This window comes from Phodopus roborovskii, unplaced genomic scaffold (genome assembly GCF_943737965.1).
Source record: "Phodopus roborovskii unplaced genomic scaffold, PHOROB, whole genome shotgun sequence".
Lineage (NCBI taxonomy): Eukaryota > Metazoa > Chordata > Mammalia > Rodentia > Cricetidae > Phodopus > Phodopus roborovskii.
In genome coordinates, this window is record NW_026126480.1 from 54,242,073 (window position 1) to 54,257,898 (window position 15,826).

The following is a 15,826-nucleotide window of genomic DNA, read 5'->3' on the forward strand; positions in this document are numbered from 1 at the left end:
TTCCACTATCTGTTGGGTAAAGGAGGGAGTTTATGGGCAATGAGGGTACCTGGACCAGGTTCCTTATGTTATTACTTGGCAAATGTTAGTAGAAAGGCCTCCAAAATGGCTGAAACCTTTTCTGCCACGACTTCAGGAAATAGTCGTAGAGGCAGAAAAGAAACTGAAGCCAGACAGGAAATCCCAGCCATTGGCCCCTCTTTACCCTGTCCTACCCTCCTCAGGGGGTGACTGGGTATCTCTTCTTCCCTTCGTTCACTTTTGAACTTGCAATTCTCCTTACACCCTCAACTCAACCCTGTTTGAGATAATGTATGCCAGACCTCTGCCTGTGTAGCCAAACCTGAAAGTAGAAATCCTGGCTGAATTTGAGACAATCAACATTTTCTCTCCTCCCTGCAAGCTTTATTTCAGGAACGAAAGAAACTGTGTGCTGTGTACAACAAGGCACCACAACCTACGCCTATACCACATAGGTTCCACCTGGGAACTTGGTAGTCATTAAAAGATACTGCAAGGCCACCATGGAGCCTGGTTGGAAGGGGCCCTACACTAACCCACCTTGACACACCACTACCACATGAAGCCCATAGATCCACATGCCAACTCAGAGGGCCATGCCTCAAAAGAGGCCCAACCCTGGATTTTGGAGGGCAGTTAATATCTACAAGACCCTTTAAAACTGAAAATCCAGAAAGTCACAAGGTTAGCTAAGCAATATGGGCTTGTTTCTATTCTTTGTTTTTTTGCTGCTTTTCTAACCAGGCCCCTGCAGGGCACCAAAATCTCCACCAGCCAGACCTATAACCTCACTTGGAAGGTTGTCAATACAGACCTCCCATTCTATCCCCGTAGGGACCTGGTTTCCTGAGCTATACTTTGACTTGGGGGCACTTTTCGCCAAAATGGCAAAGCAGTTATTGTATGGGCACATTTATACTGAGTCATTTATCCAAATGTATTTTCCCCATTTCTAAGATTGCCCCAGACATGATAGGACTGTAAGGATGGAAAAATTTAGCCTAATTCTCCCTAGACTCTGCCCCCTAGCGGTGAGTAGGCAAAAGGTCATTCATGACTGTTTACAGCACCTGTGAGTGAATGAGAACAGGAAATGAGCCGTGCCACACTACCCAAAAGCCCTAGCGAAAGCAGACTTCCTGGGCAAAGCGCGGGCTTGGATAGTTCAAATTGATTGGTCCACACTGGATGCTATGAGATGATTGGTTTGTAATGCACGGGCTTTGTTGTAACCCTATAAAAGCTGTCTGAACCCTGTACCAAGGGTTCCCAGTCCTCTACCCCACGTGTGGTATGGCTGCGGACTCCAGTGCACTGGAGTATAAAAGACCTCATGCTTTTGCATCAAGACCGCTTCTCGTGAGTGATTTGGGGGGGGCGCCTTTCCTGAGTCGGGGCGTGAGGGTCCAAGCCCTCTGTGGGTCTTTCAGGACTAGAGCCCAGGAAAGGAGCTGTGTCTCCACAGGTCACATCTGGTGGAAGTCTCCAAAGACAGAGGTAAAAGGGGCATATGAATCACCCTGTTGTTCTGGGCTTGGTGGAGAGGGGACATGCAATGCAGTATTGATTTGATTTACTGATGCTGGCAAAAAACTTCTAGTTGGACTTCAGGAAAAACCTGAAGGATATACCACAATCAAAGAACGGCAGCCTCAGATGTAGGAGCACTATTAACCCTACAATCAGACATCCAGCCCATATAATCATGGCAATACCAGGGCCCCAACAAGGTAGCAAATCCAACCAGACCTATACCTGCCCCCACCCTGAGGCCCGCAGAAGCTAGAATACTGTCACTGACAAATGCAACTGCTCTCACAAGCCCACTTCCCCAGTCCAGAACTCTTAGACCCTTTGAAAACCACCTATTTGGTTTTAAAGGCCTCAAAACCCAGTCTCACTAAAGCTTGCTGGCTTTGCCTAGATACAACCCATACAATAATGGGGGACTATGCTGATTTCTTTGACATCCAAGCATGCAGCTGGCAACACTTATGCAAAGGGAGGTTCACCATATAGTCTGTGACAGGGAATGAACTCTGCATAGGCCAGCCTCACCAAGTCATGCCAATCTCTGCAATGAGACTAAGGGTCCAACAGGGACAGGGTACCTAATTGCCCTGGATGATGCCTGGTGGGCTTGTACTGCCAGCTTAACCCCCCTGTATGCATGCTCAAGTTTTGAATGATATAGGGGTTTGTGTCCTGGTGTAATTAGTTCCTAAAATAACCTATCACCCTGAGGAGGAGGTTTTCTGCCAGCTAGGACCATCAAAATGAGCCAAAGGGGAGTTTTTCACGGCTATCTTGGTATCCTCCCTTTCAGGCCTGGGCCTTGTCAAGGCTATAGGCATGAGGACATCAATCAGCTCTTGTTCTTCAGGACCAGAACTATAAAGCTTTAAGTACAGCTACAGATGCTGAAGAGTCCTCCCCGCCACCCCTTCCTTGACAGAGATGTTCCTCCAGAATAGAAGGGGACTAGCCTTGCTGTTTTTACAACAAGGAGGACTTTGTCTGGCTCTGGGAGAACAATGTTTTCTATGCCAACCACTCTGGTGTTTTCAGGGCTTCGTGGCCCTCCTCAGGAAAAGACTAAACGATATAGGCAGTTAGAAAGGCAATGGAATGAGAGATGGTATGAGTTGCTCTTTAACTGGTCACTCTCCCTCATGGCCCGGCATCTGCCTTGGCCAGTCCCTTAGTCCTTCTGGTGCTGGTTGTAATCTGTGGACCTTGTGTAATCAACACTCTGCTCAGATTTATCAAAGAGAGGATCTCCATAGTGCAGCCAAGGGTCTTAAGACAGCTATACCAACCACAAGGCTGGGACCCTTTAGGCCCTGATGTGGAGACATCTCTAGGATTGGAGATGAACCATAACTCAAGAGGGGAATGAGAGGCTACAGTAGCTCCAGGGCCACACTTGTCCTCGTCCCAGACTCTACTGGATCTGGGTTCCAGTTTAGTTTCACTTTCAGTTTCTGTACTCTGTTAAAGCAGGAAGAGGAGCCCCAGTCAATGAGGTTGGGGATGGATGACCTCATACCCAGCCAATTAGGTCCAGGATGGCCCAACCTCTCTTGGATCCTGGTTGCCTATAAAAGGAGCCTTCAAGCTGGTCAGGGTCAAAGCATTTGTTGTCTGGCTGGCAGACCCCAGCATGCTGGAATAAACATCGCTCTTGCTGATTGCATTTGAGTGGCTGTCTTTGTTTTGTGGTTACACCAAGGACCCTATCACTTCCCTAATCTAGAAATTGAAGAACCAAAACCAGAACAGCCCTATTCCTTCATGATACTGTCTGTTTCACTGATGAAATTAGACACACATCAGAGGACTGTTTTGTTATTCAAAACAAAACATAAAGAAACCAAGGACTTTAGTTCGAGGCGGAACTGGGACTCTATGTCTCATTGGCTTAGCTGCCCCTCCACAACTGTCTTTCTACCTAAATGAGGAGAAGGTGGCTCAGGGAATTTCTATAACTGGAACAGGGAAAAGCACTGTCTGGCTTCCACAGGCCCTGAACATTCATTGTTCAACTCACCTGCAGCTTCACAGCAATGACTACTGAGTTAAGATCCTTGTCCATTTCTTTAAGCATAACAAGTTTCTTCAGGGTCAAGCTGAATAGCCTAGAAAAATATAGAGAAAGAAGGTCCTGTAAAATATAAGAACTTGTGTGAAGGTAACATCTACCATGAGAATCTGCTCTACTTAAAAGTAAGACTGTGAGAAGGCTTTAGCTTGTATGTTTGGAAAGTGTCAAAGGTGTATCATTCTTTGGACTTCAGCTGATGTCTAGATATCTCAAGCAAACCCACAGTTTACCACTGCAGAGACACGATTATTCCGGTTTTCCCTCACCTGCCACCTAAGCATAACTGAAGCTTTTACACATGTAAATCTTAGAAACACATAGAACAGGCGAATGCATAGCATGCACGCCAAGAAGAGATACTTACTAATGTCTTCAGGGTCTCAAGGAAGGATTTTAAAGCTAACTACAAAATACTTCAGAATACAAAAGCAGATGAAACCAATTCTATGAAATTTTAATAAATGTTCCATTGAGGAGAGGAACAATACAGAAGCACATTAACCCTTTCTGCCTTCCTATAGGATTTTAAATTTTCATAGGAATAATAACAAAAGCTAGGTAACTTCTGGGGGGAAAAGAGAATAAAGAAAGTATTACTCTATATGTATTAACATGCACTTTAGGGTCAAGGTAATTAGGGTCATGGTAATGAGAAAAGAATACACAGAGGGATCAACGGCAAGGAAGAGGTTCTGAAATAAGACCTATTTATATATAGGAATTTACTGTAGGCAGACAAATTACTCAAATGACAAACATTTTCATACTGGAAAATTGGCTATATGAACAAAAACCATGACATAACTGTCTTACTACTTATATCAAAGGCAGATCCATGATGTATATAAAACAATCAAACAACAAAAGTTCAGTAAGAAAATATTACTTAAAAAAGAAATCCAGGGCTGGAAAGATGGCTCAATGGTTAAGAGCACTGCCTGCTCTTCCAAAGGTCCTGAGTTCAATTCCCAGCAAACACACTGTGGTTCATAACCATTTGTAATGAGATCTGGTTCCTTCGTCTGGCCTGTAGGCATACATGAAGATACAACACTGTATACATAATAAATAAATCTTAAAAAAAAAAAATCCCAAACCAGGTGTGGTAGTATATGCCTTTAATCTCAACACTTGGAAGGCAGAGGCAGGAGGATTTCTGTCACTTCAAGGACAACCTGATCTACAGAGTGAATTTCAGGACAGCCAGGACAACATAGAGACCCTGTCTCAAGACAATAACAATAATAAACTCTGGGTATGGATGGCCCTTGGAAACATGCCACCTGCATTTAGAAAGCAGAGACAAGTCAATCTCTGTGAGTTTCAGGCCAGCAGGATAAGACCCTGTCTCAAAAATACCAAGGGGCAAATTGAAAAGCATGCCACCAAAATCAGGACTCACACAAGGAACTGACTAGCCAACCCATTTAAAATAACTAGTCCATACAGAAAAGTAAATCAAACAAAAATAAACAATCACAAGATTTCATTTTTTAAAAGCTAAACTAAAGCATTGTGGCGCATGTCTAGGATCCCAGCACTTGGGAGACAAAGGCAGGTGGATCTCTGAGAGTTCAAGGTCAGCCTGGTGTAAGAAGGTAAGTTTCAGAGCTGTTACACAAGAGAAACCTGGTTTCAAAACACTCACATAGGAAATCTAGGGACAAAGGCAGGGTAGTGATAAAATGAAACTCAAGTACTTCTCTGTCTGGCTGTTAGAGGTGGAACGTGTACTTATTTTTTTTTTTTTTTTGGTAGATGAATTTGGTGTGTGTGTGTGTGTGTGTGTGTGTGTGTGTGTGTGTGTGTGTGTGTTGTGTGTTCAGGTACATGCAGAGGACATAAGATTCCCCTAGAGATGGAGTCACAGATAGTCCTGAGTTGTCTGATATGGGAGTTGGAATGCAACTTGTGTCCTCTGGAAAGATAAGTACTTTTAATTTGCTGAACTGGATCTCCAGCCCCAATGCTCAGTTTTAAATAGGAATGAAAAAATGTAATGTTCATACCCTTTGACCTAGCAATACACTTTAAGAATTTTGTCTAACAATATAAACAGAACAGTCCACATAGGGAACTGGTTAAAAAAAAAACAAAAACAAAAAAACCTTATGCTTATATAAGAGATAACATGTGGCACACACCTTTAATCTAAGCACTCTGGAAACAGAGGCAAGCAAGATGTCTGTGAGTATGAGGCCAGCCTGGTCTACAGAGTGAGTTCCAGGACTACTAGAGCTACACAGAGTAAACCTGTCTGAAAAAACAAACAAACAAACAAACAAACAAACAATAAGCAAACAAAAAAAGATGACATGTATTTATAGTGGAGGATGATATTGGTCTATAAATGTTAAAGACTACATTATAATAGCTATGGTAGATTCCATTTTGTTAAATTTTAACTCAATTTTCACAAATGAAACTATTCAAATAAATTTAGATGGTACTACTAGCAGAAGGATTTTTATTTTACTTTCATTTTAAGATTTTCCATTTTTAAAACAATATCTATTTTTCTTTTTCTTTTCTTTTATTTTACTTTGGAGTCCTGGAACTCCCTCTGTAGACCAGGCTGGCCTTTAACTCACAGAGATCCAACTGCCTTTGCCTTCCAGAGTTCTGGGATTAAAGATGTGCAACACTGTCACCCAACTTGGTGGCACACATTCTTAATCCAATTGGATCTCTGAGTTAGAGGCCAGCCCGGTCTACAGAGAGAGTTCCAGTGCAGCTACACAGAGAATTCTGTATTGAAAACCAACCAACCAACCAACCAACCAACCAACCAACCAACCAAACAAACAAACAAACAAACAAAAAAAAAAAAAACCCAAGAAAAAGATTGGCTTCACTCATTGCCACAGCCAAAGAAGGCATTGCTGCTGGAGGGAAAATGGATGTTAAAGATGCCCTTCATCCATAATTGCCTGGCACACAGAATTCACGTGTAGTGGCCAAAGCCTTAATAACACCAAGTCCATCTTATCTTTGTGTGATTGCATTCAATTGTGATGAGCCACTGTATGTCAAGCTGGTAAAGGTCCTTTGTGTTGAGCACTACAGCAAACTAAGGTTGATGACAACAAGAGACTATGGGAATGGATAGGATTCTAAAACTGTTCATGGGTGCATGGATGACTCAAAGGTTAAGAGCACTGGCTACTCTTCCAGAGGTCTTGAGTTCAATTCCCAGCAACCACATGGTAGCTCACAACCATCTGTAACAGGATCTGATACCCTCTTGTGGCATGCAGGTATATATACATGGAGAGCACTCATACATAAAATATAAATAAATAAAAATGTGTAAAACTGTTCATGAGGGGAAAACTGCCATAATGGGGTTGGTTGCAGTTGTGTAGTGGTTAGGACTATCCAAAGAATGTCAATCCAAGAATGTCATTCAAGACTACTTTAAACAAGAAATAAAAATTTTGACTCATTTTCTTAAAAATATTACATGTCAAAATTTTGCTATGTAACTAAAGTTGTTACTAGAAATTATCTGGTTTGCTATTATTACTTTATTTTACTAAAACAAGAACAACAAAGAAAGCCACACCCCTCTCTATATAGATCAGCCTGGCCTTGATCTCATGGCAATATTATTGCCTCCAGCTTCTGTTTCCAGAGTGGTGGGATTATAGGAGTGTGCCACTCCTATATATCATGTTAATTTACTTTGTGTATGTATGCATGTGTGTACAAAGTTATACATGCATACACTCATGTGTGGAAGTCAGAGGAAAGCCTCAGCTGTAGCTGTAATTCCTCAAGTACTGTCCATTTAAATTAATTTCTTTATTGAGATAAGATGTTTCACTGGCCTGGGGCTTTCCATATAGGATAGGCTGGCTGGCAAGCTCCATGGGATCCTCTGTCTCTTCTTCCCCAATTCTAGGAGTGTAAGAACATGATATCCCGCCTGGCTTTTTTTTTTTTTTTTTTTTTTTTTTTTCTTTTTTTCTGTCCAGAGACAGGGTTTCTCTGTGTCTTGGAACTCAATCTGTAGACTAGGCTGGCTTCAAGCTCAGAGAAAATTTACTCAGAGTTACAAACTTGGATGAATAAAGCAGATTAAAAAAAATAAGAAAAAAGAAAAAAAATTATTAAGTAAGCTAGTGCTATTTGTATATAAATAATATCAGCAACTATTAAAGAGACTGGCCAGTAATTGAAGTGACTCTAAAAAAGAAAACAGCAACTTCAGATGAAAATTTTAACACATTTTTTTCTAGGGGAACTAAAGCAACATTCCAATTCTACATACTCAAGAGAACCTTACTGTACTAATTTCATGTCAGCATAACAACTGAACTGAAAGAAACAAATGTCATTGTTTTCAGAGTAATGTATAAATGCTTACTTGGGAAATTCAAAAGAATCTCATTATCAGCTTTAATAGAATTTAATCAAGATTGCCAGATTTCCGAAAATCAATTACATTTCTTATATTTTTGGTTGTGAGCCTAGCCTTTAATGGCTGAGCCATCTCTCCAGCTTTGTTTCATTTCTAAATACCAGCAACAATTAATTGTAAAATATAGTTAAAAAGATATAATTTACAAAGCAACAAAAAATAAGACACTTGGGGATAGAACAATGCGACAGCCATAATGAACAAGCATCACCATGAGCCCTTAATAGCTCTGTGCTACTGAAAAGGAAAAGGAGATGCAGAGATGTAGATAACCCAAGATGACCTTAAGCTCAGAGAAGCTGGCTCTGAAGCTTTTTCTCTTGACCACTCCTCCAAGCTGCCTCCCTCTGTAACATGTGTCAGCCCTGTGTGGAGCTACAGAGCTGTACTGCACACACAGAAGTGACAAATTAAAAGAGATGCTATATTCATGAACAAGGAAATGTTAGTATTCCAACTGTCCTCTTAAGCTGACAACATTGATAAAATTCCAACAGGACTTTACACAGATATTACGTTTAACATTTATAACAAATGGCCAAGGGCAAAAAAACAAAAAATCCCCCAAAACAAAACAACCCCCCCAAAAAAAACACTTTTGAAGAAAAAATAGAAAAATCAGATTTATTGTAAAGCAAACCAGTAGTTGAGAAAGTTCAGTATACTATAAGAACAGAAAATTGCTGAAAAGAAAACAATGCAACACTATCACAATTATACAGAAATCTGATATAAAGAAGAAGTCAGGGTCAGGAATGGAGAACCAGATCTGTTCATCCCAGCATTCAGGAAGCAGGAGGGAGAAGACAGAATGAAAGAGAAGAAGCAGTATTCAGTAACTAGTAAAAGAATAAACTTTAGAATATAGGACTGAATTCTCTTAAAAAATGTAAATATTTACTTAATTAATCGTGTATGCATGTTTGTAGGCATATGTGTGCCACAGCATGCATATGGAGGTCAGAGGACAGAATCGGTGCTCTGCTACTACCTGGATCCTATGGACTGAACTCAGGTCATCAGGCTTTGCAGAAGGCAATGTTAACCACTGAGCAATGCCACCAGTCCCAGGGCAATATTAATTCATTCATTCCTCCCTTCCTCCCTCCCTCCCTGTATGAGACAGGATTTCTCTGTGTAGCCCTGACTGTCCTGGAATTCATTCTGTAGACCAGGCTGGTCTCAAACTCAAGAGATCTGCCTGCCTCTACCTCCCAAGTGCTGGGACTAAGGGTGTGAGCCACCACTGCCTGGATCCAAAACAATATTCTTTTTTTTTTTTTTTTTTTTTTAATATTTTATTTATTATTTGTAGTGTTCTACCTGCACTGCCTGCATGCCAGAAGGGGGCACCAGATCTCATTATAGATGGTTGTGAGCCACTTTGTTGTTGCTGGGAATTGAACTCAGGACCTCTAGAAGAGCAGCTAGGGCTCTTAACTTCTGAGCCATCTCTCCAGCCCCCAAAACAATATTCTTATGATGCTGAGATAGTCTAAAAATAAGACACTGGAAACAATAAATTCAACTCTATGAAAATAAAAATTTTCTGCTCATCAAGAAATAATATATAAAAAAAATTATAACAGTCACGACTTTGATATTTTTGAAACTTATTATTGCTGACAAAATACAAAGAATAATGGAGACTGGCAAATCAAAAGAATAGGCAAAGGACATAAGCAGTTTGTGCTTCCAAAACCGGGAATGTAAATGGCTGATAAATATACAAAAATCAGGAAAATGCAAATTAAAATCAAATAACATTTTATATCCACAAATTTGCCAAAATAAAATATGGGTTAGGATATAGTACAATGGGACTCATATGCTGCCTGTGGGAGTATTGTCTGGTATAATCACTTTAGAAAACTATTAGCCATCATCTTAAGAAACTGAACATATGTGAAACCCATTATCTAGCAACACACTCAGTGGCTAGATGGCACTGTGCTTGCTACCTCATCTCCCCACTTTCCTTTCTGTCTCATTGGTAAAATGAATGTGTAATAACACCAGCTCATACAAAAGAAAAGAAATGAGAACACTGCCCTCCCAGAGTAAGTATTCTATATTCAGCACTGCTTGCATTATGTACACTAGAACCCTCACAAGTGCCACCAGAAGCAGCCCAAAAAGCTGTTAGTAACAACTCAATGCTGCTCATCAGAAAGGAAAAAAAAAAATGAATTAAGAGTTTACTTAAAGTTGGAAGGTGGTAGCACACACCTTTAGTTCCAGTACCTGGGAGGCAGAGGCAGGCAGATCTCTGTTAAGAGTTCGAGGCCAGCCTGGTCTACAAAGTGAGTTCCAGGACAGCCAGGGTTATGAAGAGAAACCCTGTCTCAAATCATTTCAGTGTCAATTTCTCTCTAAATACAGAGCAGAAAACAAACAAACAAATCAAAGTCAAGTTGAGAAGACCACATATAGAGAAGACCACATGAAATTCAAAACCACTAGTAATTGTGTATGGACTCAAGGAGGTAAAGCTAAAGGACTGAATAACACAAATAACATGAGGTTGGGATGTTTAAGGAAACAAAGCAAGCAAGATGCCTGGAGCTTGGGGAATGTAAATAGGAAAACTGAAAGCTAGACTCTGCAGGGGGAACTTTGATTTTGCTTATAAGTTGGGAGATACTGATGAATTATGAACAAGAAAATCAATATATACAATGATTCATGTAAGAGTACTCTGCTTAGGTGAATACTAGACCTCAGAGACAGGATGATGGGATTGGGAAATCCACCATTCAGAGAAGTAGACAGAGAGTAGATTCGGGAACATTTTGGTAAACTGTTTATGTATTGCTAATAGACTGAATATAGAGTATTGACAAAATAAAGCTCTATGTTATTTTTAAGGTTTTGGCTTGAGCAATAGGGTAGATGATGGCAGTGCCATTGAACTAGATGAAAGACAAGACAGGGAAGTTCTGGAGTGGAGTGTGAGACATCTTGACTGTCTAGATGGATACTAGACAGCTGGTTGTGGATGTCTCCAGCTCAATAGTAAAATCAGACTAGAGTTATGGATTTAGAGATCAAGATAGAGGAATGACAAATTCCTCTGGGACCTTGCAGAAGACTTCAAACAGGAAAGAGAAAAGGTCAAGGATGGGCCTTGGGCAGATTAGAAAGACTGAGGAACTGCCAGTGAGGTGGGAAACCAAAAGGATGTGTTTTCTCAGACTCAATGAGAACATTTAGGAGGAAGCATCAAATGCAGCCCACATGTAGAATGAGCTAAGGATAGAAAGCTGACCAGTTACAAAATGGTGAACACCAGAGACCCTATCCTAGACATTTCAGTATTGTACAAAAACAAAAAACTCAAATGAAGGGTACCTACCCCTCAGATACATAAGTAGCTGCCAATAAAGTAAGGACAGAAAACAGATTTCAAGCTGGAAAAAGTGATGTGGCAATGTGGGAGGAATGGAAACTTCACTTTGGCTTCCTCGAGGACTAACAAATAAATCCACCATCCACACAGCTAACTTTTTAAAAGTTCTGGGACCAACTGGTTCTATCTAGTTTTCCCTGGTCTCAAGGTGCCCCCCTGTTAAGAGAAATGTGGTTTCATCTAAATAATACAAGGGAGAGGCAATACTGGGGATCAGAATGTAATGAGTCAAGACATATATTATTAAAAGGCTTTTAAAAAGTAGCTTTGTCTTTCCTAAACATACACAAAAGCGCATAGCATGTAAGTAAATACCCAGAAAGGTCCAACTATGCCCTCTGTAGCACTACTCCAAGATCACAGGGCCTATTCTGAAGTCACACAGGTGAGTTGATTAGTTGGTGGTGTCTTAACTGATCCAAGCACAAAATGCAGAAGTACAGCAACAGCTAACTATGAACATCTTTATCCTGTTTCCTAGTTCTGGAAGCATCACATCCAGACACTTCAGCTTCACAAAAACTGAAGAGCTAAGAAAGGAAACACTTCTCTGTGATTTCGGCTCACTCCCTTTCTTGCCAGTGTTCTCTTCTCCTTACTTTACTCCCTCCCCTCTCCAAGAATCCAGCTGCTCAGATTCTGTTTGAATAAACAAAACAAGAAAATGGAGTATTTTGGATTTAAGATGTTTTTCTTCCTCAAGACAATAAACATTGTCAAAAGTAGGTCAGGTTGGGGAATGGGATGAACTGTCATTACCTTTAGATGGCACAGTTAAAGTATTTTAATAGCTAGCTTATTTTGCTTATGGAGAGACATTCCATCTTTCTCCAGTGTTCCATTCCAAACCAAGGCAAATCTGCACTTCCTAGAGAAAGAGCTACTGGGATAGTAGTAGGAGTGAGAAAGACAGGATAATCCTTCCACATCCAGTGACAAAGGGCTTCACTCAGAGAAAGTCATTACTGTTTGAAACCACTGGGTTTTGAATGTGTCAGGAAGGAGTTAAGGAGGCACCATCTCAAAATTGGTATACTGACTACTTCAAGATGAATTCACTTGTAGGTTTGTCTTTGCCTACACGCATAAAGCTGTAAGGGCTATTCTGGGAGGGATATCTTTCACATGGCAGGTGGGAAAATAGCCTTCATCATCAGAGAGTAATAATCCAGGGCTGCCATGAGCCTGAATAAACAAGCTCTTAGTGACTCTCTCTCTCTGCTAGAGTTTACCACCCTTATGTCATTGTACTGTTTTTAGTCAGAGATTTACTGCTCTTTTGAAATGTAGAAAGCATCATGCTTTCTTTCTTTCTTTGTACTCCTGTACTTCACTCTCTTCTGGGGATTTCCACTTTACATATGAAATTAATAAAAACAATTAAGAAAGTATGATTTCCTCTTATTACCTAAGATTCTTAGCATCATCTAAAGAGTGCACATAAGAAGTAAGGAGTTGGGGGGAAGGTATCGTTCTCCCCTGTGGTTTCACATCACTGCTATCTATTTAAAGATCTTGCAAACAAGAATTCTGAGACATGCCATGCACATATGAGCAGCACTAATTGGACTCAGTGGGTTATAAAGAAGAAGAAGAGGGAGGAGGAGATGAAGTGTGTGTAGAGGGCATGTTTGGGGAGCCCAGGAGGAGCTTGAACAGGAGAGCAAGGGGTAGATATGATAAAATACATTGTATACATGTATGAAATTCAAAGAGTAAATTATTATGTACATTAGAAAAATTCTGTGACACGAACACCTTCAAGTCTACTATGGGGATCCCAACATATGAAGCACAGGTTTCAGACCTAAGACCACTTAATCATCTAACTTTGTATAAGCAGACTTACAGACAATAAGAAGATAAGCTAGCAGGTCTCAAAGTAACTTAATACTGGGGTTGGCAGAGACACTAGGGAAAGAACAGCAGGTTGGACTATCACTATCAAGGGAGAACTGCATCCAACTTTTCCTAATAATATGGAATAATCCTTACCTAATAGTATCATTTGTAGCTATTTATAAAGTTACAGTCTTATTTAAAGACTCACTATTTTTTTCTTTTCTCTCTCTCTCTCTCTCTCTCTCTCTCTCTCTCTCTCTCTCTCTCTCTCTCTCTCTCTTTTTTAATGGATTTCGTTCTATCTACATGTATCCCTGCAGGCCAGAAGAGGGGAGGAGAAGATCTTATTACAGATGGTTGTGAGCCACCATGTGGTTGCTGGGAATTGAACTCAGGACCTCTGGAAGAGCAGACAGTGCTCTTTACCTCTGAGCCATCTCTCCAGTCCTCATTTTTGTTTTTTGAGACAGGGTTTCCTTGTGTAGCCCTGGCTGCCCTGTAACTCCCTCTGTAGACCAGGTTGGTCTGTAACTTACTGAGATCTGCCTGCCTTTACTTCCAGAGTGCTGGGAGTAAAGGTGGGTGCCACCACTGCCTGGCTAAAGGCTCGTTCTTTAATTGACAATGTAAAGTAGATATTAAAAAAAAAAAAAGTTAGGGCCAAGGCATGGTGGTCTGTGCCTTTAATTCTAGCATTCAGGATGTAGAGGCAGGTGAATTCAAGGCCAGCCTGGTCAACATAGTGAGTTCTAGGACTAAAGCCAGGGCTACATAGAAATAACCTGTCTCAAAACAAACAATAAAATTAGGGGGCTGGAGATACGGCTCAGTGACTAAAAGAGTTTTCTACTCCTTCAGAGGACCAGAGTCTGTTTCTCCATACCCATGCTGGGCAGCAAACAACCCCCTGTAACTTTAGCTCCAGAGGTTCTGGCCTCCACTGCCCATACATAGATACATACATATAATTAAAAAGAAAACAAATCTTAAAAACGCTGTTTAGGGTTGGAATGATGGCTCAATGATTAAGAGCACTTGTTGCTTTTGCAGGGAACTAAACCCAGTTTCCCAGCATCTACATGGTGAGTATCAACCATCCATAATTTCAGTCCTAGGGGATCCAACCCATTTTAAGACCTCTGCAGGTACCAGTTTTCAACACAGTGCACACAACATACATGTGTAGATGGCACAAGGTCCTTATGCTCACAGTTAAGCACTAGGGAAACCAGGGATGTTAAACATGTAGTCTTGTCTCTTCAACAGAAGGGATTAATTCCTGTTCTCCACACAGAATGCTGGGAGTAAACGTTGTTAATAGCCTGGTGATCTGTGCTATCTGTAGGGCCTGGCCACACCTGAATCCCCAAGACTATATATTTATCCCAGGCTCATCTTCTCTAGACCTTTATCTTAAGCATTGCTTCTCAGTCAATGTAACCTATCCTTGAGGGGAGATGTCACACATACTTTGCAGCTTGGTGACTTCTATGATATCTGTATGAATGAGACAATATCTGATCCTCCCCTAAGCTCTTAAACTATAGAATCCATTCCCCCCACCCCCAGACAGGGTTTCTCTGTGTAGCTTTGTAGACCAGGCTGGCCTAGAATTTACAGAGATCTGCCTGCCTCTGCCTCCTGAATGCTGGGATTAAAGGCATGCACCACCACCGCCCGGTTTATAGAATCCATGTAGTTTACAAAAGAGTTTCAATGTAGTCATGCCTTAAACCTTTGTTGTGCACATGAAATTGAGAAATTTGTTACTAGGAAGCTTTTTTTCTAAAATTACACTGTACTTAAATGCCTAAAAAATATACTGCCTGGTTTCAGACTCTAGTTTGAACCTACACCAACTACTAAGTTACCAACTACTGAATTTCCTTCTTGCCCCATTCAGATCATTACTCTGCTGGCCAAGGTCCCACATACATGCGGTCAAATACTTATACATATAAAATAAACACTTTAGATTAAAATGTATTTATGTGGGGGCACAGCTGTACCACAGTGCATGTTAAGGTGGTCAGAAGATGTTCTGCAAGAATTGGTCTTCTCCTGCAATATGGATCATTATTGTGATCAAACTGAAGTCTTCAGTGTTGGTGGCAAGAACCTTTATCTTTATAATTTTCAAATTACTGGTGGTATATTTTAGTTATTTTAAAATGAGACATCTACATTCTTTTTCCAAATGTCCAATCCTCCCACAGTAAAAGAATCGTTATTTCTGAGAGTTAAAACCTTTAGAGTTTCTAGTACCTTTATAAAGCTACCCTACCCGCGTATGTCAAGTTGACCCTGTGTGTGTTCCCGGGAGCACTTCATGACTACACCACTAGGCAGTCCTCCCTGTTGCATCCTCAGATGTTAGCTAGAATGAACCAAGGTCACAGTCTGTGGCTCAAACTAGACAAAAAGACAGCTAAAAGCCCACAGTGACTAAATATATTTGTAATCCCAGTCACTTGCAAAATTGAGGCAGGAAGCTTTCAAGTTTAAGGTCAGCCTGGAATCTTAGGGA

General features: G+C 40.8%; 1 protein-coding gene across 1 annotated transcript in view; it reads right to left on the reverse strand.

Moving 5' to 3' along the window:
* Nucleotides 1-15,826, reverse strand: part of Pacs1 (phosphofurin acidic cluster sorting protein 1) — a 122,028-nt gene that overhangs the window by 33,518 nt on the left and 72,684 nt on the right. Inside the window, 1 exon segment of the mRNA XM_051193625.1 lies at nucleotides 3,572-3,659. Coding sequence (XP_051049582.1) covers nucleotides 3,572-3,659 — 88 coding nt within the window.